This window comes from Drosophila simulans, chromosome 3R, assembly GCF_016746395.2.
Source record: "Drosophila simulans strain w501 chromosome 3R, Prin_Dsim_3.1, whole genome shotgun sequence".
In the NCBI taxonomy this organism is placed as follows: domain Eukaryota; kingdom Metazoa; phylum Arthropoda; class Insecta; order Diptera; family Drosophilidae; genus Drosophila; species Drosophila simulans.
In genome coordinates, this window is record NC_052523.2 from 18,741,141 (window position 1) to 18,766,186 (window position 25,046).

At 42.5% G+C, this 25,046-nt stretch overlaps 5 protein-coding genes across 7 annotated transcripts in view; all 5 read right to left on the reverse strand.

The window, feature by feature from the left end:
• LOC6729115 (UPF0676 protein C1494.01) overlaps positions 1-5,057 on the reverse strand; it is an 8,549-nt gene extending 3,492 nt beyond the window's left edge. Inside the window, exons 1-2 of the mRNA XM_016174930.3 lie at positions 4,786-5,057; positions 3,218-3,513 (exon numbers count right to left, since the gene is read on the reverse strand). Coding sequence (XP_016035761.1) covers positions 3,218-3,302 — 85 coding nt within the window. The 5' untranslated portion in view covers positions 3,303-3,513; positions 4,786-5,057. The remainder of the gene's footprint in view (positions 1-3,217; positions 3,514-4,785) is intronic.
• A 307-nt stretch (positions 5,058-5,364) lies between these two features.
• LOC6729116 (UPF0676 protein C1494.01) lies at positions 5,365-7,058 on the reverse strand. Its single transcript, XM_002104401.4, has 5 exons — positions 6,828-7,058; positions 6,492-6,589; positions 5,839-6,441; positions 5,634-5,776; positions 5,365-5,572 (listed from the first exon to the last, which is right to left on the reverse strand). Exons 1-5 carry the CDS (start codon positions 6,910-6,912, stop codon positions 5,506-5,508), a joined length of 996 nt encoding a protein of 331 aa, XP_002104437.1. The 5' UTR covers positions 6,913-7,058; the 3' UTR covers positions 5,365-5,505.
• A 71-nt stretch (positions 7,059-7,129) lies between these two features.
• Positions 7,130-8,397, reverse strand: LOC6729117 (2-oxoglutarate-dependent dioxygenase htyE). The gene is given in 5 exon segments (XM_016174929.3): positions 7,130-7,258; positions 7,322-7,464; positions 7,522-8,127; positions 8,182-8,243; positions 8,246-8,397. Coding segments are annotated over 5 exon segments (966 nt in total). The 5' UTR covers positions 8,334-8,397; the 3' UTR covers positions 7,130-7,191.
• A 249-nt stretch (positions 8,398-8,646) lies between these two features.
• Positions 8,647-16,299, reverse strand: LOC6729118 (elongation of very long chain fatty acids protein AAEL008004). The gene is made up of 5 exons (XM_016174928.3): positions 16,174-16,299; positions 10,146-10,241; positions 9,807-10,064; positions 9,440-9,739; positions 8,647-9,377 (listed from the first exon to the last, which is right to left on the reverse strand). The coding sequence occupies exons 2-5, from the start codon at positions 10,227-10,229 to the stop codon at positions 9,186-9,188; spliced, it is 834 nt and encodes a 277-aa protein (XP_016035763.1). The 5' UTR covers positions 10,230-10,241; positions 16,174-16,299; the 3' UTR covers positions 8,647-9,185.
• A 3,909-nt stretch (positions 16,300-20,208) lies between these two features.
• On the reverse strand, positions 20,209-24,457 carry LOC6729120 (adiponectin receptor protein). 3 transcript variants are annotated; one of them, XM_016174926.3, is made up of 7 exons: positions 24,264-24,456; positions 23,320-23,731; positions 22,284-22,382; positions 21,688-22,040; positions 21,328-21,629; positions 21,185-21,264; positions 20,209-21,127 (listed from the first exon to the last, which is right to left on the reverse strand). In XM_016174926.3, the coding sequence occupies exons 2-7, from the start codon at positions 23,683-23,685 to the stop codon at positions 20,993-20,995; spliced, it is 1,335 nt and encodes a 444-aa protein (XP_016035766.1). In that variant the 5' UTR covers positions 23,686-23,731; positions 24,264-24,456; the 3' UTR covers positions 20,209-20,992. The 3 variants fall into 3 exon arrangements, with proteins under 3 accessions (XP_016035766.1, XP_016035765.1, XP_002104441.2); XM_016174925.3 differs by lacking the exon at positions 22,284-22,382 and having other exon boundaries at positions 24,264-24,457; XM_002104405.4 differs by lacking the exons at positions 23,320-23,731; positions 24,264-24,456 and adding an exon at positions 22,475-22,914.
• Between the last annotated feature and the right edge of the window lie 589 nt (positions 24,458-25,046).

Consider the following 25,046-nt stretch of genomic DNA (forward strand, 5'->3'; position numbering starts at 1 on the left):
CAAATTTATCGCTGAAATTGATTGGCTTTCATGCATTTATGGTCCGACATAAATTGCGGGCACGCGTTAAGCATTTCTATTGTTTGTTTTTCGACGCCATTTGATGCTGTATGCTTGTAATTTAATTGCATGGGCGAATGAACTCTTTAAACACTTAGACAAATTCTAGGCCTGTGCTATGCAAATTCATTTGGAATGCGGCGTAAAAAACATATATGAAAATATTTAATTGCTTTTCCCATCGTTGGAATTTCCATATACGCATGCGGGAAAAACCCCTTGAACATAATCCACAAATAGATTCAAATTTCCCACTTGAATCGCGCGGTCGAATTAATTCAATTCAATATTTATAGACCCATTTCAGCTCGTATATATGTGGCAGTTTAGTTGCGGAATTTTCGCTGAGAAATATGGTCGTGCAGTATAACTTATTTATAGAAAACTGAATTGCGGCTATTGGAATTGGCTGAAATGGGCTTAAATGGGGGAAAATGGTTGCAGATGTCGATGCTAATGGAAAAATAATTTCAATGCCATTGAAATATGCGCACAGAAGTCAACGGCAGAGGTAATTGGCCAGAATAGCATTATCGCCTGCGAATCAAACTTGGCATCAATGTATTGAAGGTTGCAAAATTTGCTTGGCCAGCTGTCAATTTGAATTGTCAAGAGAACTTAATTCAATTCCTACCCATCAACCGATGTTCAGGTGGCTTTAACCAATTTGTGAGGTCAAGAGAAATCCGGCAGCCAATTTCTACGTATATTTCGATGGCGAAAACAGGCAAAACGCGATTGCGGCCATTAAGCCACGTCAGCCAAGCCCAGAATCAACAGGTTTAAGCCAGTTTCAATCGGTTGCGGCAAAAGTCCAACTACTTAACATGCTCGCACTGTCGCCTTTCGGTAGTATCATCATCAAATCAAACAAGGTGAGGCCCACCGCTGATGACGCCGTGGAGTGAATCCCCAAAGCCCCAAAACAAGATGCGTCACTGAGTGGACGAGTTGCCAAATTGGTAACTGGTTACTGCTGACTGGCTAATGGTCACCGACAGTGTGTAAATAAAGCTGCAACCAGTAAACAAATATTGGTTCGCTCATTGCGTTCACAACGAAATCAGGTTCCGTAACTCGAATAATTGTAAACATTTCGGTGCGTACTGTTTGAGTTTCCGCACTTGATGAAGTGACATTGGGTCGTTAGAAATTCAGGCATTCCACAAATGCCACAAGCCCGACTTCCAATATAGTTCAAAAACCTCGCGGGGCTCACAAAAAAAGACAACAAAAAACACAAGTATAAACAAAACAAGGGGAAGAGAAAAAAATCCAATTGAAGTTCCGTTGACATAAAAATGCCGCAAGGCAGCGATTTAATTGCTTCTAGCTAGCTGCTTTGGGGGTCAATGGCTCTGGTGGGGCGAGAAGGTCAAGAGAGTGCTTCCACCAAGGCCAAGCCGCACTGTACTCCAAGCGAACTCGAATCTCTGGGTGAGCCCTCGGCGAAACCTGCGGCCCGATAAGCACACAGTGCGTATGCGCTACATTTCCATGGCGTTTCATTACCGCCAGAAGGAGAAACTGTGTCACGTATCGGCAAAGACCCAGTTAACACAATGGGCACGGCTCCCAAATAGGCAAATGGAAAATTTCGGTGTGGCCAAAGAAGGGCAGAAGAAACGGCGAGGAACAAACAAAGTCATTAAATCTTGTGGCACAAATTTGAACCCAGGTATCTTAAAGGTTAACCAAAGAAGTTCAAAGTAGTAGTCTGGGCAACACACAAACAAAGTCAGGAAACTCAGATATCTAATATTCTTAGTAATCTCAGAGATACTCTAACTCACAGATACCTTTTTTAAAGTCAGCTGGCATATAGCAAGAATAATCAGATAAATAATTCTAACAAGTGTGTAGTGCGATTTCTTATTAACATTTTACATTTTTATGGGCATAAATATGAATGTGATTTAATTATTCCACCACATTGATCCACATTTCTCCAACTTAACTGATACTCTAATTATCGAGGAGTGTGCCTGACTTACTACGATCTATACTGACTTAAGGAGCAATTACTCAAAAAATTACTCATGATTTGTGATACCCAGAAATCGCAGTAAAATAGCAGGCTATAACAACGTGATACTTGGTTTCCCGGCGCATACGTATGTACATAAGTGTTCTATTAAAGTACTTCATAGATTAACTATCTACTTTCAATTAGTTGACGTTGAGCGATAAGGTATACATTCTTCGAAACTTTACAGACAGAGTTCCCCCATCTCGCCCTAGGAGATCCCATTTGCATTATTCATTTGTTTTCGGAGAGAACCGCAGGTGCAGGGATCAGGTGTCCGGTGCACAAGTCGGTAATTACAACAAATTAACTACGACGTAGTTGTGGCACCACGAACAAAATTAAGTAACTGCAATTAGGGGGGCCCGGTTAGTTAAGCTAGCCCTGAACAATTGGGAATAGTCAGTTGAACAGAACTGTCGATGACTCAGTGACGACTGCACTTAATTGTGCCCAGAGTGCACTGAAAAAAACCCCAGCCAAACTTAAAAGATTGCCCATTTCCTGCTACTTAAATAAGCGCAATCTTATCGATAGAAAGGCGTCATACTATTTAATCAAAAGTTGAATTCAAAATACATAAATTTGAACATAAAAAACAAAATATAGCTGAATAAATAATCCTAAATTGTTGTATGTGTTTTATGACACATTATTTTTGGGAATCTATGAATCATTAAGTTTCTCACAATTTTACTAAATGCTCATGGGGATAATTAAAGTTTATACATTAGCTATTGGATTTTTGCTGAGTTTATACACTACTAAACTATGCCAATCTGTGGTTTTATGGCCTAAACTTATTTTTGGATTAATATAAAAGCAATATAAACGTGGAAGTTGTTTATGCAGGTGGGTCTTACATTTTGATAGCAGTGGAGTGGCCTAATCATTTTCACCTCTTCGAGACAAGTCACAGATAAGTGTTATTTTTGAATGGAGGAACTTCCCATTGATGTCAAACGCCCGCCCTTTTCTCTCGGTGTACGAACGCTGACTGAAATGGCTGCCTAGCAACGAGTTGGAGTGGCGATCAGCGCCGTTTTTAATGGGATGTTGTGGCTCCATGGGGGATACCACATATATATAGACATAGCACCATGGAGTGGTGGTCGGGAGGTGGGTACTTACCACAGTGGGCGAGATCGATGATCGGAACCACGCTGCGCGAGAGGAGCGTGTCGAGCTTGTCGTCGCTGCTCTTTGTTTTTATCATTTTGAGTTGGTGTTTGTGCTTCGAGTGACTTCCAGAGGGTCTTCGACGTCCAAAGTTCTTTGGTTTCTGATTGGGGAGAGCAATCGAACACTCGCCGCACTTGTGCTCGCTATATCTTTATCACAATTCGGTGAGGTGGGACTCTGGGTACCGGAGGGGATCCGGGATCCGGAGACGAGGTGCACTTCCAGCGATGGCTGACTAAATGAAACTGAATGGCAGCAGCGCGCAGAATTCGATTATTAGACTGGTTATGCCGACAGCAAAAAATAAAAACACAAACATTCGTCGAATCGCGCATCCGAGTGTTTCTAATTTTTGTTTTTGTTTAAATTTCGTGCTATTTGTTTTTGCAACGGCTATTGTTTTTGTTTGGCTGGCGAGCAAAGGCTTTGGCAGCAGAATTTGGTGGGCAGGGGGTCTTTATGTCTTTACGATCCGATACGATCCGCAATGCGAACGGCTGCCTGAGTGATTGGCTTTGCTTCGATTTAGAAGGGCGCGTGGCGGACGAGGGGCGATCGAACAATCGCGCTTCTTGGGCGGACTAACCGCCGGCTGTTTTGGAGCAGGGGGTTCGTAACTTCTGGGTTCCGACGCTTATCGCACCTGACTGGCCAGAATTTTAGCTCAGTTTACGATTTTATTTTGCAAAAATGAAACTGATTGTGTGCTATGGGCGGGTATGGTGTGTGTGCATGTGCGTCGCAATTAGATAAAATTTAATCAAATCAAAAATTGTGATAACTAAATTAGCACTTGTCGTTCAGCGCGAAGGGGGTAGGGGTTCTACGTAGAGAGCTTAGTACTGAGTACTCAGTACAGTGGATATTCCGGCTTATGGTGAGCAGGGCTCGAAAGGTGAGACTATCTAAAGCCGTCAACAGGTAGCCACGTCTTGGTTTGCTTTTGCAATATTTGTGATGGCTATTAACGTGGCTCAGGTACATCCATACATACATACAACCGAATACCCATACAGATGCGGATGCATGTGCGAGATACAGATACTCTGGTTGCGGCGGGCATGTATCTTGTATCTTGTGTCTGATGTCTTGTGTTTTGTGTTTTGTATCTGGCAGATCCCGTTTGCAGTTTAACGGCACTCGGACTCAGGTGTGAGCCCTCCTGCCCGCCTTTTCACCCCCTAAAAATGCAAAATTAAAATCGAAACCAGCTGAGCTGTTGCCAAGCGGCTTTGTTCGGCAAATGCCGGATGAACAAAGTCTGGTCTTTCAGTCTGCATGGATTCGTTTTATTTCAAGGGGTGGGGTGGGGTTGGGTTCGGGGTTCAGAGATATAGCCGGGGAATGAGTAAGCATTTGCCTCGCCTCTTTTGCCTTGCAAAAACATTATGCCAACGAGCAGAGGCTCACCAAAAAAAAAAACTACTGAAACTACTTCTCGAAGCGCCTATTCAGCGGAAAGCTGGTGATTTGTACTTCAAAGTTGAAACCGATGAGGGCTTTTCGCATTTGCTTACAGTGAAAACTCGCTTTCTTTTTTCGCACAGGTTTCGCTTTTCATCGAACACCCGACCCGAACGAACAGCAGTTGGCCAACAGTCTAGTTAGTCAATTTTCGTATCGCTTTCTGCTGCTTTTTTTGCACACTTTCCATCATTTTGTAACACACTCCGATCGCGAATTTAACCCAGATACACCTGAACTAGCGCAGAGAGCAACGGCGTCTGTCTCAAAAAAAACATTTGCGATCCGATCCGCGATCTTCGGTGGATTCGGATCCAGTTCGAAAACGATAGCGCTTTTATCGGCGCTCGGATGGGTGGGACTATCGATATTTCTACAATCACGCAGATCGTGACTTTCAGCATGATCGATTTCTACGTGTCAAATGTAGATATTTTTTAAACTATTCATGTAAGGCGTCCGAAATAAGTAAATTAAAAATAAATTAATATAAATTAATTATAAACTTAAAGATTTATGAGTGGTTAGAAAAGTCAGAGCTAAGCGGTTAATTGAATAACTTAAAATTAACTTTACTTAACTTAACATTAAACCATATTATATTAGCCATTTGTATGCTGTAGGCATTAGACTTGGAAATGTAAATGTTATAATTTATTAAATTCAAACAATTACATTTCATTATTGCTGCTGAAGTTACATTATTGGGTTAAGAATGCTAATGATTTCATATGGCTAGAGCTGTAATAAACTTCTGCCCCAGATTTGTTGACTTATTGAGATCGCTGACCGTAGGTGTCATTAAACTTTTTCTGTATCAGTTCATAGGCGCTGTATACTCTTAGGGTTTAAAATAAAACCATGTAATATAATATTTACAAATAAATATTAGAATACTCACTTGTCCTCACTCTTTGCCTCCCCTTCAGCCAACAGATCGTTGGGAGATATCAAGATCGAGTTATTGGGATGGCAGAAATATGCTATAGAGTGTCTGCCACGGGTTCTTATAAGTTCTTGTTCAGGTATGACGACGCGATGAGGCTAAAAAAGGATATAGATAAGATTAGGCTACCGGAATGTTTCAGTTTATAGGAATAACCTACCAGGGCGTGGTAACGCTGCTTGGTCCAGATGGACAGGAGTTCCCCGCCGTTTATAAGTATGGCGCCAGGTAGATGACCCACCCGTTCCCACTTTTCGCTGCCCGGCAGTTGCACCTCCAAGCCACCTTCGGAATCCTGGGCGAGCAGCGTGAAGGTGCCATAGTCCACATGGGCACCACAACGGATGGCACCCTCGCTCTGGCCCGGCTCATCATCCACAATCGCCGGATAGTAGAGCATTCTGAGGGTGCTCATGTTTAGGCTATCTCCTTCCAACATCTGGGAGTGTTTGTCGATGAAGAAGGACGGCGGAATTTCCAGGGCCACCTCCATGGCCTTCATTATGTACAAAGACATGGCTTTCAAATCCGTGCACAGTGTGGTAATGTCTTCGGCAAATTCTGGCAGTGCCTCCCTTGGAATATTCTGTTCATCCAGTTTGCAAATATTGTAGGCGTGACGTAGTTCTGGAGTACTGCCATCAAATCGCTCCATCCCGGGACTAACATAGCCATAATTAACACCATCCTTACGTCTGTGGCGATCCTGAACCTCTGCTGGCAGATCCAAGAAGTTGTCAAATTGATCCCAGACAGCTTTGATCTACAATTAAGAAATCATTAGAAGAGCGTAGAACGGGACATACAAATTACCTTGTCTTCTGCTATCCCATGGTTAACAAGGAACGCGATTCCCTTTTCGGTGAAAGCCTTGTGGAGTTGCTGACCCACCCGATGGACAAGGGACTTGCCTAGATGGTGGAAGTAATTATTACAATAAAATGCAAGGAGTTCCTTATGTATCTTTTTTGATGTGTCAGGAGGGGTCGGATGTTATCAAGGCACCCCTTAAAAAGGTTGTAATCAAGTAGTTACTTTTTAGGGATGGTGCCTGCCCACCCAAACCAATTTTTACATATGCTGGTACGTATCTTTTTCCTTCTAATTAATTTAAATTTATTTTAATAGATTACTGACTGGAAAACTTACCACAATGGGCGAGATCGATGATCGGCACAGCACTTCGCGAGACAAGCGTTTCCAACTTGTCCTCTCTTATCTTGCTGTTTATCATTCTTGGTAAATAAGCTCCGTAGGTAAATCAAATACAAATAGATTGCTTCTGGAAATTATCTGGAAACTCAGACCTCCGAAGAGACGATGTGAACACGACAAGCCACTCCGGCAGACTGACCCAAACAAACTCCGGCATTTGCAATAATATTATTGTCTAATCGGTATATACATGTATGTACATATCATACAAGGAAACATTTATGTAACATACTCTTGGGGGGCAAAAAAATATGGTTGAAAAGTAATTCAGAATATTTTTACATATTAAAGTATCTTGCTAAGAATAATGATGTGCAAATGCGCCTTTTGCCAGAGCCATAGTTATATCATATGCGTTTTGTATCCTGAAATATAACACCAAATAAGATGAAGTCATTCTATTCGTAGTACTTCCAATCCCGACTTACACGTCACTTGTTGTCTGCTTAGTTGTAATATCTAAATCATTTGGATCAATCAGCGCAGAGTTATCAGGATGACAGAAATAGGCAATGGAGTGCCGGCCTCGATGGCGAACATCAACCTGATCGGGAACCACTACTCTATGTTGCTGTTAAATTAAATTAAATATATAATAAGTCATCCTAAGTCCAGCTTGTAGTCATACCAAGGCGTGGTAGAACTGATCTGTCCAGATAGCCATGGTTTCACCGCAGTTTATGAAGAGAGCTCCTGGCAGATGACCGACTCGCTCCCACTTGTCACTGCCCCGCAGCTTGACCTCCAATCCACCCTCCGAATCCTGAGCCAACAGAGTAAAGGAGCAGTAGTCGGCATGGGCTCCACATCGTATGAAGCTTCTTCCATGATCCTGATCTTCCACGGGTGGGTAGAACAGCATCCGCAGGGTGGTCAGATTAAAGCGATCGTCGGACAGCATATACGAGTGTTTATCCGTGAAGAACGAAGGTGGAGCAGACAATGAAATTGCCAAAGCCTTTAGAATAAACCTACCCAATTCATTGAAGTCATCGACTAATGAGTTAATGTGTCTGCTAAATCCTGGTAGGTGATGCTCGGGCAGAAATTGATCCTGCAGCTTGCATATATTATAAGCATGGCGCAGCTCCGGTGTCCTGCCATCAAATCGCTCCATACCCGGACTCACGTAACCATGATTCTCGGCATCTGGAGCTTTGCTTCTCTCAAATGTCAATTTAACTTCATCTGTCAGTTCGACAAAGCCATCGAAATACTTCCAAGCTGTTTTGATCTGATTGATTATAGATTCAGTTCTCAATGGTCAAAGATTCATTGAATTATATACCTTCTCATTGGAAATACCGTGGTTTATTAGCAGAGCATACCCTTTTTCAGATAAAGCCTTTCCAGATTTTTCGCCACGTCCTCAATGGAATTTTCTAAATCTATAATAGGAACAGCATTTCGTGAGAGCAGAGTCTTAATTTCTGATTCCATTGTTCATAAAAGTATCTTATCAAGTGAACTGGGTATGTTGTTATGCCAACCTCAAGCAGAATAGGACTGAAGTCAAAACAAAGAATATTATTTTTCAGAAAGATTAAGTGAGAGATTGTACCAATGGTTAATTTTTCATACTATACTTTTGGGCTGTCACTGTAACGTAAACTTCCGTAGAAACCATGTAGAAGATTAAGTCATAAATCAAGAAGTATATTTGATTAACTAACCAAATACCATCATACAATCAATATGGATTACCAATCCATAACTATAGTTATCAAACGTAAATAAGAGAGACAATCAGCAGTTACATACGAATCGTTTGTTTATTGTTTGCAAATAAAATATACAAAATTACATTTCATCATAGAGTTGGGCATGACAAAAATGCGGACAGTTCGACGTGGTGTTGTCGACAGGCAAAAGTTCGGAGTTCACCGATTTTTGCTCGCCATTCGCCTGCCCTAACTTGTCTTCGACTTTCACAGTCCATAGGATAAAGTCTAATCACTAAACTATAATATTTGGTACTATTACACTATCCCAATACAGCAGGTGCAACGATCTCTTGCCCTCTGCAATGGCGACTGATCCAAACAAGTACAAATGGGGCCGCTTTCCTCGAACTAACAAAATACTACGAAACAAGCTTACGCGACTACAGATTGTATAATATCCATCTTGACCTATGTATACCTAGGGGGAGGATATGGGAGGTGGCTTGGGATGGGAGCGTGGGAATCTGGGCTGGGATTTGAGGGTGGAGGAGTGTGGGATTTTGGGGATAAGGAAGGACCATAAAAATAAGTGTGCATAGCTTAAGGTAGCGCCAACTAACGTCGCTTCCTACTCCTTTTTCGCCGCCAGCTTGGCCTGGGCAGCCGCCTCCTTCTTGTAGTTGGCCACATAGAAGGCGCTGAACATATAGGTGAAGAGTCCAGCATTGAAGGTCAGGAGTGCGGCAATGGACTTGGGGAAGTTGCAGTTGGGCTGGAACTGGATCTGCAGTGTGTGCACGAAGATGATCAGGAATTGGACCTACAGAGAAGAGCGGAACATCAAACCAAATCAGAGCTTTTCCCATGTTAAAAACCACTTACAATCTGCAGGATGGTGATGTACTTCTTCCACCACAGATACTTCTGCACCTTGGGTCCCATCGCGGAGAGCAGGTAGTAGGCATACATAATGATGTGGATGAAGGAGTTGATGAATCCCAGCAGGGTTCCATGGCCACCGGCGAAGTACTTAACACCAATGAAGGCACACACGGGCATCAGGGTGTGGTGGTACAAGTGGAGGAACGAGATCTGGCGCTGTTTCTTGCGCAGCACAAAGAACACGGTGTCCAGCAGCTCCGTGATCTTGGCAATGTAGTACAGCCACACGGCACGAGCCATCTATCATTGGTATTGAAATTATATTTAAGATTTGATTTTAGGATACATAGATGTTTAGAGACCATACCCTCATGGAAATCGGATCCGATTCGTAGGTCACCGGTTGGCACTTGAAGTTGTAGTGACCACCCCAGCCGCCCTTGTATCCCTCGTAGAAGAGCACCCAGCTGAGGAGCACTTGGACCGCATTGTAGACCAGGAGAGTGTTCTTTAGCTCGAAGGGCTTGCGATCACGCATGTAACGAGGTCCTGCGTACAGGCAGAAGTACAGGTACGCTCCAAGGATCATGAACAGCGGTCCGGGGGCATTCGAAAGGAACCATTGCTAAAAGAAACCCATTCAATAATATATTAATTAGACGAATATAACAAAAAAGTAAGTTAAAATCAAAAACTCAATACCCACCTTGGTGCGCAGATCCTCGTGCTCCACGAAGAAGTTGACCATCCGGTCAACAATGGTCGTCGTCTCGTTCAGTCTGACCGACATATTGGCTGGCAGCTGGAAGAGTGGGGTAATCAATAGATTAGTTGGGTTATGCACTGCCCCATGGATTAGCACCTTCTACGCGACCGTGGATCTGGCGGCGTAGAAGTTGGAAGCAAAACGCATTCGATCTGTGTTTGATTTACGCGCCGTGAGCATTTCCTGTTAATCAACCAGACACACAAACTTAAAGTAATGCTGCCCAAGGCGAAACCGCGCCTACGCTTCGCCAGATCGGCGGAGTATATATATATAGTATATATATATAAATAAATATGTATGTTTATAGATAGTCGGCGATATTTGCATGATGGTTGCGGGTGCGAAATGTCATATTAGTAGAATCGTGTAAATCAGGCATAGCGTTGCAAATTTCCGAATGCCAATAACCCGGCGAATTCTGTTAAAGTTGCGGAAAAAGCCGCCAGGCAAACAGTTTAAAATGTAATTTATCGCGGGCTCATTCGAGCTCTTAGACCCAAAACGATCGCATCAGCACTTATACGCTGCGCATTTAATTCTTTTTGCCACAATTATGAATTACATATATTGTTAAGTGGCTGAGGCAGCCAACGACAGGGATCGGGCCAAAAACAAGGGACACATTGTGGCTTACGTGAACAGAACTGGTTTCGACGTGATTGCTATGGCTGCGTTAACTTGGCCAAATTAGCCGGCAGATTGCCCCGCGCCTCCTGCTGACTACTTTTTGTTGCGGCTTTTTGGAAAAACCCAGGAAGCAGGATAGTCCAAGGACAAACTGTCAGGTTCATGCATCGTTAAGTTTATGGCTTTAAGATGGGGGAACCGGTTGCTTCTGATTATTGGTTTGCTAGGCACAAATCAATTTTCAGTCTTGAAACGTAAAACACAAGTGATGAAGAGGATATCTGAGTCAATCTTTTATATATATTTACGTTATAAGAAGCCCACATTACTTTGCCCTTTTCTACGTCTTCGTTCCTGGCTATTTTCGTTCAAAACTTACGAGTAGTAAACAAAGCTGGAGGCAAGGACACCAGAAGGAATTTTATGGGCATTGTTTCCAACGAAACCAGTTTGGGATGCAGTTGCTGCAACAGTTGATGATCGTGATTATCGGTTGGTCGGCCCATCCCAAATCCTTTGGCAATGCTGACTAGGCGGTTTCAATGTCCACTGATTTCGGTCGTTAACTACCCATAATGGTGGCCAACATCAATGGCTTGCCTCGACGCACTGCGACTTGGGCAAATAGCTGGCCCAGTTTGGCTTTGTCGAAGCCACTTGGCCACTGGAATCATCATTTGGCCCGGGCGATATTAATTATTTGAGCACCTGCCATGTGGGACTCAGGTTCGCGCTCCAAGTGAACGCCATCATCGAATTACCCAGCGTTTTCTGTACAGTCATCGCGTTTGGCGGATTGGCGGAGTTGAGCGCCAAAAATGCATTCATTCGGCTGGATATTGAGATATTGACTAACGAGAATTTCGTCTGACTTATTTGCATTATTTCGAGTGCCTTTGCCGAGTGTTTTTTGCAAGGCCGGCACTTTCAATCGACCAACTCCAGCCAGCCAGCCAATGGTGTTTTCGAGGGTGTGAAGATATTGCGCAAGAAATCCGCCAATCCAACTTACATTCTACAAATTCTACAATTCCCAACCACTAAGGATAGAGCTAGGAATAACAAATTGATTTATTAAATACAGGAACTTAGCTTTCAACGACTTGGTATTATTCTATCTTGCAGATCTCTATGCTAATTCCAAACTTGTTTTATTTGACAGCCAGCGTAAATAATATTATAAACATTATTCCGTGTTGGTTTTTATGGCTGCTCCACTAACCTGTTAATGCAATGTATACTCGAATTTCACCGGCAAAACTCAAATAAAATAATAAATGAAAATAATAAATATTATATAATGAAATCAAAATGTTCTACCGGTTTGCCGCTGCCAGCAATGAAATTTAATTCTGATTTATTCGGTGGTCGAGTGTTGAACTTGGACTTGGTTTTGGCTTTGGTTTTGGGACTTTCGACGGCGAAGCTCTTTTATGGCCACTTAACAGTCATAAATAGTTAGATAATATGTGGAGAATTCCAGTTTTGTTTCAGGAGGCCACGGCTTCCATGTGTGTTTCCCCCGCCCATCAGAACCTTCCGGTCTCAGAGATCAGTGAATCGCTGTAAAAAAAATGGCATATTTGTTTGCCTATTGATTTTCAGAATCGTCCGATGTTCAAATGCAAATCAGTTTGGACTTTATGGCCAAAAACACCTAAGTCAGCGTTAGTTTGCATACATAGTATAGAACTTTTCCCCGCCTTTCGATGGCCAAAAATTCCAAACAAATAAGGCGATAAACCAATGGAAAAACTCTGGTTAGAAAGACCCTGAGATCTGCTCTCGTTTTGGATAATCTTAAACCAAAACATTGCGCAAATCCTAGCCACTTTTCCAACAATGTTGACGGCCGTTTGCATGCCAATTAGCGATTGACAGTGAACGAGAGTGCGTGGCAGCGACAGAGTAAATATTAAATGAAGTCAAATAATGGCAAAGTAAATAAATAATATATATAGAAGTATCACCCGCTGCCCTGACGTCACATTCCAGTTTATTATTATGCGATAATCAGCGCGGTTAGAAGTCGGCCGATAAATTCTAGACACGCGCCGCGCTAAAGATTCGCACGTTTCGTTCTGTCGCCAAGCTGGCAACCATTTTTGGTAAGCCAAACACATGGGGCGTATGCGCAATGCGCGGCTCATTATGCTACGGATTCAAAAGTCGGGTTCTATTCTATTTACAGACTTTATGGACAAACTCTAGGCTGATAAGAGGCCGCATGGGAAGGTCTGAGTGGCGAACAAAATGGTTTGGAATGTTGAGGACGTCACTCCGAGGTGGAACACTCAAAAAAATGTACCATAAGGGTATACTATTATAAAAGACTGGATTCCATATCTCAAAACAATAAAATATTAAAACTTTTATAGTTTTCTTTCTCTGCTAGTTTTGAGCTTTTAATAGATGATTTTGTTGATGGCTACCATAAATTATAAACAAAATGCAGGTTTCATTTTTTGTCAAGTGTATTCCAACAAAAGAGAAGACAAAATATTGAATTCGAAGACGGAGCGGCAGCCTCTGATCAAGCGATTGAATGGACCTAAGGCAATGGCATCGGCATCGGCAACGCATTTAAAATCTCTGCGAAGGTCGCACGTTTTGAGGAAACAAAAAGCGGAGTCGAGACCCGATCTCTTGCATTGGAGAGCAGCATGAGATTCGTCCACATTATCCGCTCCCAGATGCGGATGCGGATCTTTCGGGCGTGGCTAGCCAAACACATACATAAGTATGTACTCACATATATGTGTGTACATAGTGGGCACCTTAGGCACCATAAACATTGGAGGCGTATTATCTGTGGCTCAGTCTCTTTTCGTTCGCTGATTTGAATTTTTATTGGCTTAACTATTTTGCATTAGCCTTAGTTTGTGCTCTGACCTTGAACTAGTGGCTAGTGCGAGCTGCTGCAGCCGCATAAATTAGTCGATTTAAGCTAAAACCACATTACTGACTTCCGCGTGGCGGGCTGAAATGAAATGAAATGATATGAAAACTTCCAGAAGGAATGCCAGTTAAACAGACTCCCGGCATTCCTGTCTCCAATTAACTGGACTCAACAAAGTTTCCATTACTACAAATGTCTGTAAGTGCTAATTGAGTCAACTCATTGGCAATATGTCTAGATCGATCGAGGTATGATGTGTGGGATATACGACGGCGAATCGATTAGATCGGCTGTACTACACCCTCCGCCATTGACAAAGGCGGCACGAATGTAAATTATTCCATATGCTTTCTTCTGTTATTCGATTATTTAAATATTGGCAATTTGTCTTTATAAATATGCAATTACCTGTAAATATTTCCCAATGCAATTGCACACGAAAAACAAGTCAAAGTTCGTTGCCAGAGTCTTTCGTTTGGCCAGCAGCAGAATAAATTACAATGGAGAAAAACAGTCACTAATTGCGCATGCCACAAATCAAATCGCTCGGTAGATAGTCGCATCGATCACCGCCAGTGTGTCGGGCCCTTCTTTTAATTATGATCAATTAGATTGGAGAGCCTGGGAAAAGTACAGCGACAATTAACAGCTTTTCATAAGCAGTCATCAAGTGTTTCTTTACTCAATGATCATTGCACTGCCTACTGTTTTTCCACCGATATTAATGTCATTGCACTTGCGTTCGCAAGAATCATTTAGTGGAGCTCAAGGGTGCCCAGATTGACCTAGTCATTCTCTCAAGCAATAGCATATGCATTCGGTGCGACTTCTGACCTCCAATATTTGCCATTGTCATCATCTACATCATCATCGCCATTACCATCGCCTTGTTCTGCCTGGCGATTTGTTTACCTTGCCATTATTATCAGCTCTTCTGTCCAAAACTACCCCGTGCCGCCTTGTTGAGCATACAAGGCACTTGGAAACGCACTCGGCCGAGGGAAAGATGAAGAAATCCCAAAACGAGATGGAAATTTGGTGGATCTTTTTTATTGTAGGTGTGACCGCCAGCGCATGTGACCCCAATTGGATTCAAAATATTAAAATGTAATTTGGCAGGGCGACAAATGTCACCGAAATGTCGCATAAGCATACACAGGCACAAGCACAAGGTGGAGTCACCCAGAAAGACGCCAACGTGCGAACGGATGTGCAGCAGAAACCTTTTGTGGAGCCCGATCCCAAGATACCGTGGTAATTTCGCTCTCCGCCTGACTAACTATCTGCCCGGGTGTTGACGCCAAGAAAACAACAATAAAATCATAAATAAACAAATTGTGCGCATGCGTGAACGTCATCATCGCCGCCTCTTTCCAAGGGCAATTCCAGCCGAATTATATATCGGTGAAAAATCGCTGGCAACTGTATGATCGCACAAAGCGTGATATTCAAATTAAATCTTTCCATGAATGAAATGTGCGTATGTTCGTATTTCGAAATAAAAGATCAACAATCGGACGAGCCCAATAAACTTGTCATGTTCTTATCACATCGCAACTTCGGCCAAAGTATAAACGTATTGGCCAAGTTGTTTTTTTTTTCTTTTTTGGGATTTCCGTCGATGTGTATCGTTACATTTAGCACTTCTTCTGATTGTTATTTATATCGCAAACTTGTCCAGTTGTTCCCATTGTGTCGAAAGTGTAACGCGAAATTCAGGGCCAAATCGGAGAGTTGAGAGATGATATAATGCTGCCTGAAATCGGATGCCCAATGCACACGAAAAATTAAAGTGAAAATACTTTACACAAATCACCCAGAATAATAATATTAGTGATAAAATAATCCAAGTGATTTTTTAAAAAATATATCCCAAGGATTTCTGTCTAAAAAGAAACTTATAGTTCAAAAAGGAATTATAGACCTAAGAGTGTATATTTATATTCGATTTTCCTTATCTAGTTATCTTTTTTTGGCTGTGCACGAAACAGTAGTAATGCAACTGGTAGTGGCATCTTGTATCAGGTCCAGATGCGTTCGACTTCATCTGCGAGGGATTACAGTAACGTTTTAAATTGATCAATCGCTATGCGATTTACATATGAGCCACATTAGCTACATATGTGATTGACTTGGCCCACTCGCATCGACTTGTTGGCCATCTTCATCTGCGGGCACCACAGCTGGTTTTGTAAGCCTCCTCTTTTTTTCTTGTCTCTCCTCTCTTCCATGTTATTTATTTATACAATATTTAGTTTGTATTTTTCTTTCGAATTCGTCCATGCCCGGGTCTTTGGGCTTGGGTGTCGTTTCGCAATGACCCCAAAAAAAAAAATGTCTCAAATCTTTAACAGGTTGCCATCGTGTGCGCATAACTTAGCATAAAATCTGAACACACAATTTTCCATTGTATTTCTTCTATAGTTCTTAAACACTTGCCTTTCTGTTGAATAAATTTGTGGGGGGAGCCAACAAATATTGAATGGATGTCTGTGATTTATTTGCCGCACGACACAGCACACGGCACAAACGAACACACAAACAAACGGAAGCAGCGAAGGACAGACACTAAAAGCACTTTCTGTTATCCTTCGAGGCAATATCACGCATACGCGGCGTTGTCGATCAGATCAGAACACACAGAACACGAGGCGGCTGATCTCGAGATCTCCAGCTCCACGAGTACCCAGCGAATACTTGGCAGTTGAGGCGCCGACAGCAGACTAAGCGATATCCCAGCCCTACAAGCGGTCTTGTAGCGATCGTATCACGGATACGAATACGACCGCCTCGCTTTCGGCCAAGATTCGCAGTCGCAGTCACAGTCGTGGTCGTACTCGGCCAAGATCGTATGGCTATCGTCGACGATCGCAAACGGCAACAGGTGAGCAGGCAGCAGCGCTTCGTTTCGGCCAGAATCCAGCTCCAGCTGACTGGCGGTCATTGCATGTGCTTAAGGGCCAGTTCTAGGATCTCCCCAGTTAATTACCCATCGGGTAATGTATTTAATGTATGCAGACCGTAATGCGAAGTCGATAATTAACTTAATGCGATTTGCAACTATTTATGAGAAAATAAGCGCACCTATTGCAGCTGGCAGTGGAGCAAATCATAACAGAAACCAAATAGTAAACCTGACTGCATTTATCATCGACTGACTGGCCCATATGCCTTTGCCTTTGCCATTGCAGGTTGTGTGTCTGTTTCTGTGTAAAGTGTGCAAAAATGATTGTGCAATTAAATGGCCCCAAAATGCCTCCGGCCCAGAGCTTCCAGTGGCCACTTGATGGATTTCAGCCGCGTCATTCCCTCATTCACTCGGAAAGTCACAGTTTTCAGGCACTTTTGCACCGAAACACTGCATTACGCCGAACGGACTAACCCACAGTGTGGGGCTAAACAGAAGCCTACTGGGTTCCATAGACGCACTAACTACAGGCACAAATGCATGTCTGACATTTGCCACCGTTGCTAATTGCTCAATCAGAAGGAAAAGACAACATAGTTGGGGAACAATGCAGCCAACTGCGGTTTATTCGTTAATTGATCGATGCGACGACACACCCACCCATCCCACGCATTTGTAGATCCAATGTGCACTCAATCGCGATTCACCGAAATCTGTGACTCCAACGATTCATTCACAGATCGCTATTGCCTTAATCTTTGGATTCCAATCCGGCCGATGCCCAATTCGATTCCGATGGAGCTTCCGCCATTGCGAAGGTCGCCCCCGCCGAAAAATGTTGGCATGCCCGACGCGTGCCCGAATCTCATTTTGGAGGTGCTCTATGTGACGAAGCTTATTTAAATTGCTAAATATTTTTGGCAATTCGAGGAAGATTCTACGCAGCGCGTGTTACGTTAACCAGCCCAGCGACTGAACTGATTTCAAGGCGTGTCCAGCAGATAACAAAGTAATCAATTGGAAGACAGTCGACACCACCATTTAAGAGCCTACAATACCACGTTTTTTTAACAACAATACTTCCTAGCCAAGAACAAAGTAAAGATAGGGCTTGCCATATTCACGAGTGCAATTTAATGTTTTATGAATAATCAACTAAATATAATGTTCGCAATAACATTTTATGTTAAGTCACTTTAATAGTTTTTTTTTACGGTCTTCATGTTTTGATGTTAAAAAAGTCATTATCACTAACACATAAGTAAAAAAAGGAATAATCAAATTATTGCGGTACAGTTATAAATACAATTATTAAATTAATAACTTAGCACTAGTTTGTTTTGTTTAATCTCGAAAATATTTTAATTCACATTAATTGTAAATGTCGCATTTTATATTCAGCTCTATTTCGAAACAAGCAACAAAATGCACAGTTCAATAAATCAGTTTATTGTTTAGCGATGATTTCCGTAAATTTTCCATCCGAATTTTCACTTGTGTGTTCAATACAAAGCATTTCAAAGTCAATGTCGCCTGGCGGAAACAAAAGACTTCGGACACGAACTCGCGCCGATGCCCCGGAGCATCGGTTTATAGATACTACTAATGCTGTTCATTTAACGACTCATTCGATTAGAGCTTTTTATTCAAAGCATCTTTACATTGGCAACAACAAAACGAAACGAAAATAAATAAAAACACTGGTGGGCATTATGCGGTTTTAATGTTTTTGAACTTGACAAGATACCATAATTTGCATGAAAATGATTGGATTCGGTATTTCTGCAAGAATAGGCTAGATCGTTAGGTTCAAAATTCACAAAAAAATTCTGCCTTCTCTTTGTCTTATTTTGCTCTTAATTTAGTAATTTTCGACCGTTTTTGTCGCTTTTTGTGGCAATTCTCGTGCGCAATCGCCTGCGTACATTAAAACTCAATTAATGCGTAACACTTAGAGAACGCCGATGGTGGAAAAAACGCAACAAAATGCTGACGAGGTGAGGTGAACTCAGGCTGATTGGAAATCAATGAACTAACGAACTGGACACACAGCGGATGCTGTGCGACAGCCTTGACCATAACACTTAAACGCCAAAAACCTTCAAAGACCAGTTGCCACTTGCTGGCTGTCAGTCTGCGTCTGGGTCTGCCTTTGAGTCTGAGTCTAAGTCTCAGTCTGCGTCTGAGTCTCACTCGCATGCTTATTGAATATAACGCATGAAAGCAACTGCACAAGACCATTAATAAAGAGCTGAAAGCCAAAATCTGGGTGGCAATCTGAACTCTGCATATATATATAAATATATATGTACATGTATATGTATACATGTACGCATTTTGGATCCGACATTGAACTGCACAAAGCTCCGATACACGGATGCTGATGCATATCTCATAATGACGATGACAGCCGAGTGGCGATAGCTTCTCTTCCGGCTGGCCCACTGCGGGAATCCGGTTCCTAGGTCCGCGCAAATTGCCAAATTACGCGTAATGAGGGTAATTAGAGTGCGGACATATGGCGTGTGCATTGGCCACCGAATATCGTATTTAATTGCAGGTTAAAGCCCAGTTACATTTTAAAGGTTTCGGTATAAGAAAAAAACCAAAGTTTGAAGATAACTCCAATTAGTTGCGCACCTCGAAGGTAGCTGAGTAAATCAGAGCAAAACAGTAACGATTAATACTTAAATTTTGCCTTAAACATTTCCACACCTGGCACCCACTTGTGTCCACTTGATTTGCATTTGTCATTCAGCGCGGGCTGGATTCACTGCATCTTTTGAAGTTATTACGATTTTAAGGTTTATTTTTTGGATTTTACGGCGCACGGGGGCGAATTGGAGGAGACAAAATGTTTGATGTGTTCGATTTCACAGTGAAAACTTGATAAGTTCGATTTTAAATGACTAGCATTTGTTATATACCTATTCGAAAATAAGAAGTCTTAAAAATCATCAAATCCAAGCCACACTGTACCATTTAGCTATGCACATGCTTACGCCTCATTAAGACATTTTTAAAATATTTCTCTTTGGCTTTGGTTTTCTCCCACTTTGCCCAACTTCCGAACTGATTTTCGCCTTATTTCGACCAAGTCATTTGCTTTTTTTTCTGCTGAACTTGAATTTTGTTGGTAAATCAAAACCCTGCAATCGCATTTAGTTGAAAGACACGTGCCGACAAGTTGTCAAGTACAAAGTTCGATTTATTTGCGCCGTGCAAAATAAAAGGTTTAACGATCTGCGGATTCGTCGATAGAAACTGGCACACGGCGAAGACAATGACGACGCATAGAACACAAGGCAGCGGAGGAATCAGATCGCGATCCGAGATCTCGGAGACTAGACCACGGCTGCTCACTTCATCAAGGGGGTCAAAGTCAACTCGGCATTCGCCCAGTCATCAGCAGACTGAACTCCTCTAATAACCCCGATGCGGATTTCTAGTTCTCTGCAGCGGTATTTATGGCCAGGCATTAGGGTGATGGCAACCGCCGAATTGCCAAATGGCAATCAGCAAACCTTAAAATAGTTTTTGCGCCGAGAAATAAAATGATATATGGCTTAATATAGCAATCTTTACCAAAACGCTCTTTTAGAAGTCTCAGCTTTTTTTATTGTTTTGATTCGCTTTATGTTTTGTGATAGATCTGCATTTATAATGTATATGGTGATATAATATCTTAGGCTCCATGCGCGATGCTCTGCCGTGTGGGTGCATGGATGCGGAATTTGTGATGTGCAGTGTGTATGTGTGGATATAAAATCAGACCTCATTTAACGATCGAAACGTATGTTCATTACTCCATACAACCCTAACAACTCTAAGCGGTAAGGTAAATACTAATGCCACAAGGGGATCATCTAATTGCATAACTTAAAGTAATTGCTTGGCTGGCATTTTAGCTCCTTTAGCTCCTGTTTTAGCAATGGAACCCCTGAGCGGAAGTCATCTCGTTTTGCCAATTTCAGATGCAAGCAATTCTGCACTACTCGAAAGATCAATCAACTTACGACAACATTAAGTAGACAAATTGGAATTTTATAAATAATTGTACATATATTAATTTCTCTACTGCAGATTTCATTCGACAATCAACTGTTTTTGCAAATTTTTTTTCTATGCAAGATTTTGATGATAAATGCGCGTAATTGTGTGTAAAGTGTGTGTTTATGTTTTCTAAATGGTTCTGTTGATTTTGTATAACAAGGTACAAATGCTCCCCAAACGCTAAAAAGGTTGCATTGTAAAACTGCGCTAGTTCGCATTAATATATGTATTACTCGTACTATGAATGGGATTGTATGTGCTTTTACGATGATTGTTCCTTGGCGTCCACTTCAGCATCTAAAAGGTTATTGGTTCGATGGGAACAGTGCATTCGCTATACATGACGCGGTACATGGCCATTTCAGAGATGCCGTGGTAGTGGACAAAGGCGGCCGCAATGACCAGTATGTGGAATATTTGATGTGATTGACCCTGCAAAATAAAAGACTGTCAGAACGGCGCAAAGGACAAAACCATCAAGAACCGTACCCAAATGTCGAACTTTCCAGGAAACCAGCGCTCGGGAACACGGAGCGCGTATAGCAGCGCGCCAAGAATGTAGAGGAGGCCTGCAAGGTGTATTTTCCCATTGTATTACCATTATTTTAATATGTATATCTACAAGCACTCACCCATCAGAATCAGCCATCCCAGACTGGCGCGGCTCATCTGGCTGAACCAGCCCTCCATGATGCTGTAGTGAATAGCTGGAATCACACCCGACAGGCCAAAGCTCATAAATACGCCAGCGCGCAAGGGACGAAGTGCCGGCTCCGAAAACTTGTCCCATAGCGAGACTACGATGGAGAGGATGCCCAGAATGCTCACGACGGATAGGTATATCACCTTTGGCTGGTAATGGCAGTAGAAGCCATAGTACAGCCAAGGCACAAAGGAACCCATAATCAGCAGCGCAATTCCACAGTAGTCAAGTCTGCCGGTAAACAAAACAATTAATATGATTTCTATTCAATTGGGCGCCGAATACTTACTTAGAAAACAGTCTTCCCATCTCTACAGAATGACAGCTCAGTGTGTGAAAAGCGAATGAGAATCCTAGGCACACAATCGCACCGATGAAGAAGGCGCCAAAAACGATCTTCTCCTGTGTCTGGATCTCAACCGAGGGACGCGAGATGAAGTATAATGCCACGCCGATGAAGGCGATGCAGCCAAGAAGATGTGTCCAGATGTTGCCCGTTTCCGTGTGCACGCGGAAAATTGATTTAAAGCACGCACGGAAAGAGGGGAGCGGTGGGCGATGGCCGCGGTGTAGGAAGTCGTTATCCTGCAGCCACTTGGGTAGATTTTTGTAGTGGCACACTTTCCAGCTAGCCTCCCAGACCTACGAATGAAATGGAAAAAATAAAACATATCATTCAAAAGATAAGACAATTAGTATGGAAACTATAAAACAAAACAAAAACAAAAAAAAAAAAACAAACAGTCCCAACACTTAATACTAAACAATTATTACTATTTATTGAAATAAAAACACAAATACAAAAGCAACAAAGCACAAAACATAAATCTTGAAGAGTATCTTCCATTTAAGCCATTCTTCACATGGCTGCATCACTTGGCTTACCTTGCGCACAAACTCCTCTGCCTGCTCGGCGGCATTGTGTGCCAATGCGCCCAAATCAATTTCATCGGAGAGAACTCCGGCCTTCAGCACTTCCGTCATCTGTGGAATAGAGAGATAAGACATTAAACAGCCCTCAAAACGGATATGAAAAGCTTAATAACAAAGGAAAACTAAAAGCAAATGGGACTAACGACTGCATTTTCAGCTTGCTCCTTGACTGTGTCAGGGTTTTGGCTTCTGTAAGTTTCTTGAAAGAGATCCGGCTCCAGATCCGGGTTGACACGCACTATAACCTCCGGCTGGGTCTGCATCTTGAGCGGCTAACAGAGATTCGAACGGAACTAGAACTAAATGTGCGAGGCAATGAGCGATCGTACTGTGAAGCCTCTGCCAGTCGCATACTCAATTTGTTTAGACTTTGTTGGCGGAACAAGAAAGCACCGAATGCGTTCCGCGATAAGATAAGCTTGCCCGAAACTGTCTCCGGGCATTATCAGCACCGGATCGACGTAAATTTTTGATTTTTTTCCAGCATCTATCGTATAAAGGGCTATGCCAAAGCTTTTTGCGTTCAATCTAAGCCTGACCTTTAAAGCCGGTGAGCAAACGCGCAGATTGTCTACAGTATAAGGCTCAAAGTCAAGAAATTTTACTTGACAGCTTTCGGTCAGACATTAAAGGCAAAGATAGATAAGAGGTATAACTTTCAAATGGCGGTGGAATATGCTTTAAATTGAGCAATTGTATTTAGTGAGTCATAAAAATGGAGAAATGGCCACGATAAGGCTTAACTACAATGGTTATGGTACATTTGAATGTGGCAAATAGACATTGGCCAATGCAACATTTCGATTGATAAGACGCCCGACATTGAAATGACTGCTTGCGCAGAGTGAAAAGTGCGCCTAACAAGTGGCAGCCGATAACCACATGGTGGTGGGTCAGCGATAAGAGTTCCGCCACATGTTTTGACGATTGCATTTCGTACTTTTCCACCTGGTGGAAATGGAAATGGAGGTTAATAGCCCCGACTCACCTCCGCCTCAATAAGCTGTGTGTCTTCCGGGGTCGAGGGGAGTGGACAACCGGCGTCATCCTCCTCGACCAACTCATCGTCGTATTCGAGAATGTCCAGATCATTGGGGCTGAGCGAGTCCTCTGGTCCCCAGCCACGTCGCTTGCGCAGAATCATCTGCACCTGCTCAAAGATGTCCTCGTCGGAACCTTCCCTACGCAAGGTGGCCGTGGTGGTGGTCACAGCCTCGCCGGTAGCGTGTCCTTCGGCGTCCATCCCGAAAGTGGCTCGAGCCTGAGTGGTTACCTCCACCTCGGCGGGATGGCTCCCGCCACTCCCATCAGCCGCTGAGCCCTGTTGCTCCAGAAGATTGGTGGCCGAATCCATGGCCTTACGATCCCGGGGATTCGTTTTGCACTCCGCAAATAGTGTTCTGTAAGAAAAATACGTTCTGTTCAATACGAAAAATACGAATTTAGTTGTTCGAAAGCAATGCTAAACGGTTGTTAGCTCAACGCTAGCTCGTCTGAGAAATGCGATATTTGTTTATTTGTTTATTGGTCTGCTCCGATCGCATTGCTATATAGTATTGAGCGACCTTTGGTCCCCAGTGAATCGGTTGTACGTAGCACCTAAGTCTGTATCTGGTGGCTTTGTGTGTTTTATCACTTAGGGAACTAGCTGCCAATTACGTTTTTTACATAAGACGGGGTCCAAATGCGAGTGGGATCCTCAGTGGGTTAAGGTGCAGTTGGTGTTTCGGGGAAACCATTATATAGATAGCAAAGCGCATGGAAAATTCAGCCAGAAGGCCACGTGTGAGTGGAATACTACCAACTGGCTTAACCCCCACCTGCACTCCACTTGCGCAGTTCCCATTTTTTTATACGAAGTTACAGAGAGTCACAACACAAGCAAATGGTTAATCACTCGATTTCACTGGCGATTCGTTACTACTCACTTACCACTCGAAAGTCGCGCAGTTGGCGTGGCTTCGACGGCAGGCCCAGGAGTCAACACTGGCGCGGAAAACTATTTGTTGCACTTGCTTCAATTGCGTTCAATTGCAGTTTTTCATCTGTTTTCCCTTAATTTAATTTTTTCTGTGTTTTTTCCAGTGTGACTGCAAACGCGAAAGGGAAAATCACTAGCAATCATATGGGAACGAGGGAAATACGGTCACACTTTAAAGCACCAGCTGTTAACGTCTGCTAACGCTACTTTGTAGTCACAACTCTGTCAAAATGGTGTGGCAACTCTGTGCAGAGCGCGCCAAGATTTGAAATTGCTAGCCAGCAAATCGCATTGCTCCCGGTAAACAAGGTGCTTTCATTATTAGTCAACATTTTGTAGAGCTAACAACTTTTTATTGGCGATCAAAGGTGGTACTTCTACTGACCAAATATTGGATATTTGCGTTAATACCTAACAGGCATTTGTATTTTTTTTCATGAGAAATTACCGTGACGAAATTACAAGACGTATATTATATGAATAGAAAATTTTCCTCTAGTCTGTAAACACTTTAGTAACAGAGAAATTGTTTTCAAAAAATGTTAAGGCATCTCATTAAAAACCATCAACAATGAAGTCAACTTAAGCCTGGTAGTTATGAATTAGCATGTGTAGTTCCCCGATATTTAACCTACTTAAGTATGCATATATCTGCCATTCTTTGGGCAATTTTGCAAAGACAACAAAGACAACATCACAACTCACTTAATAAATATATATTTAATTAATTAATT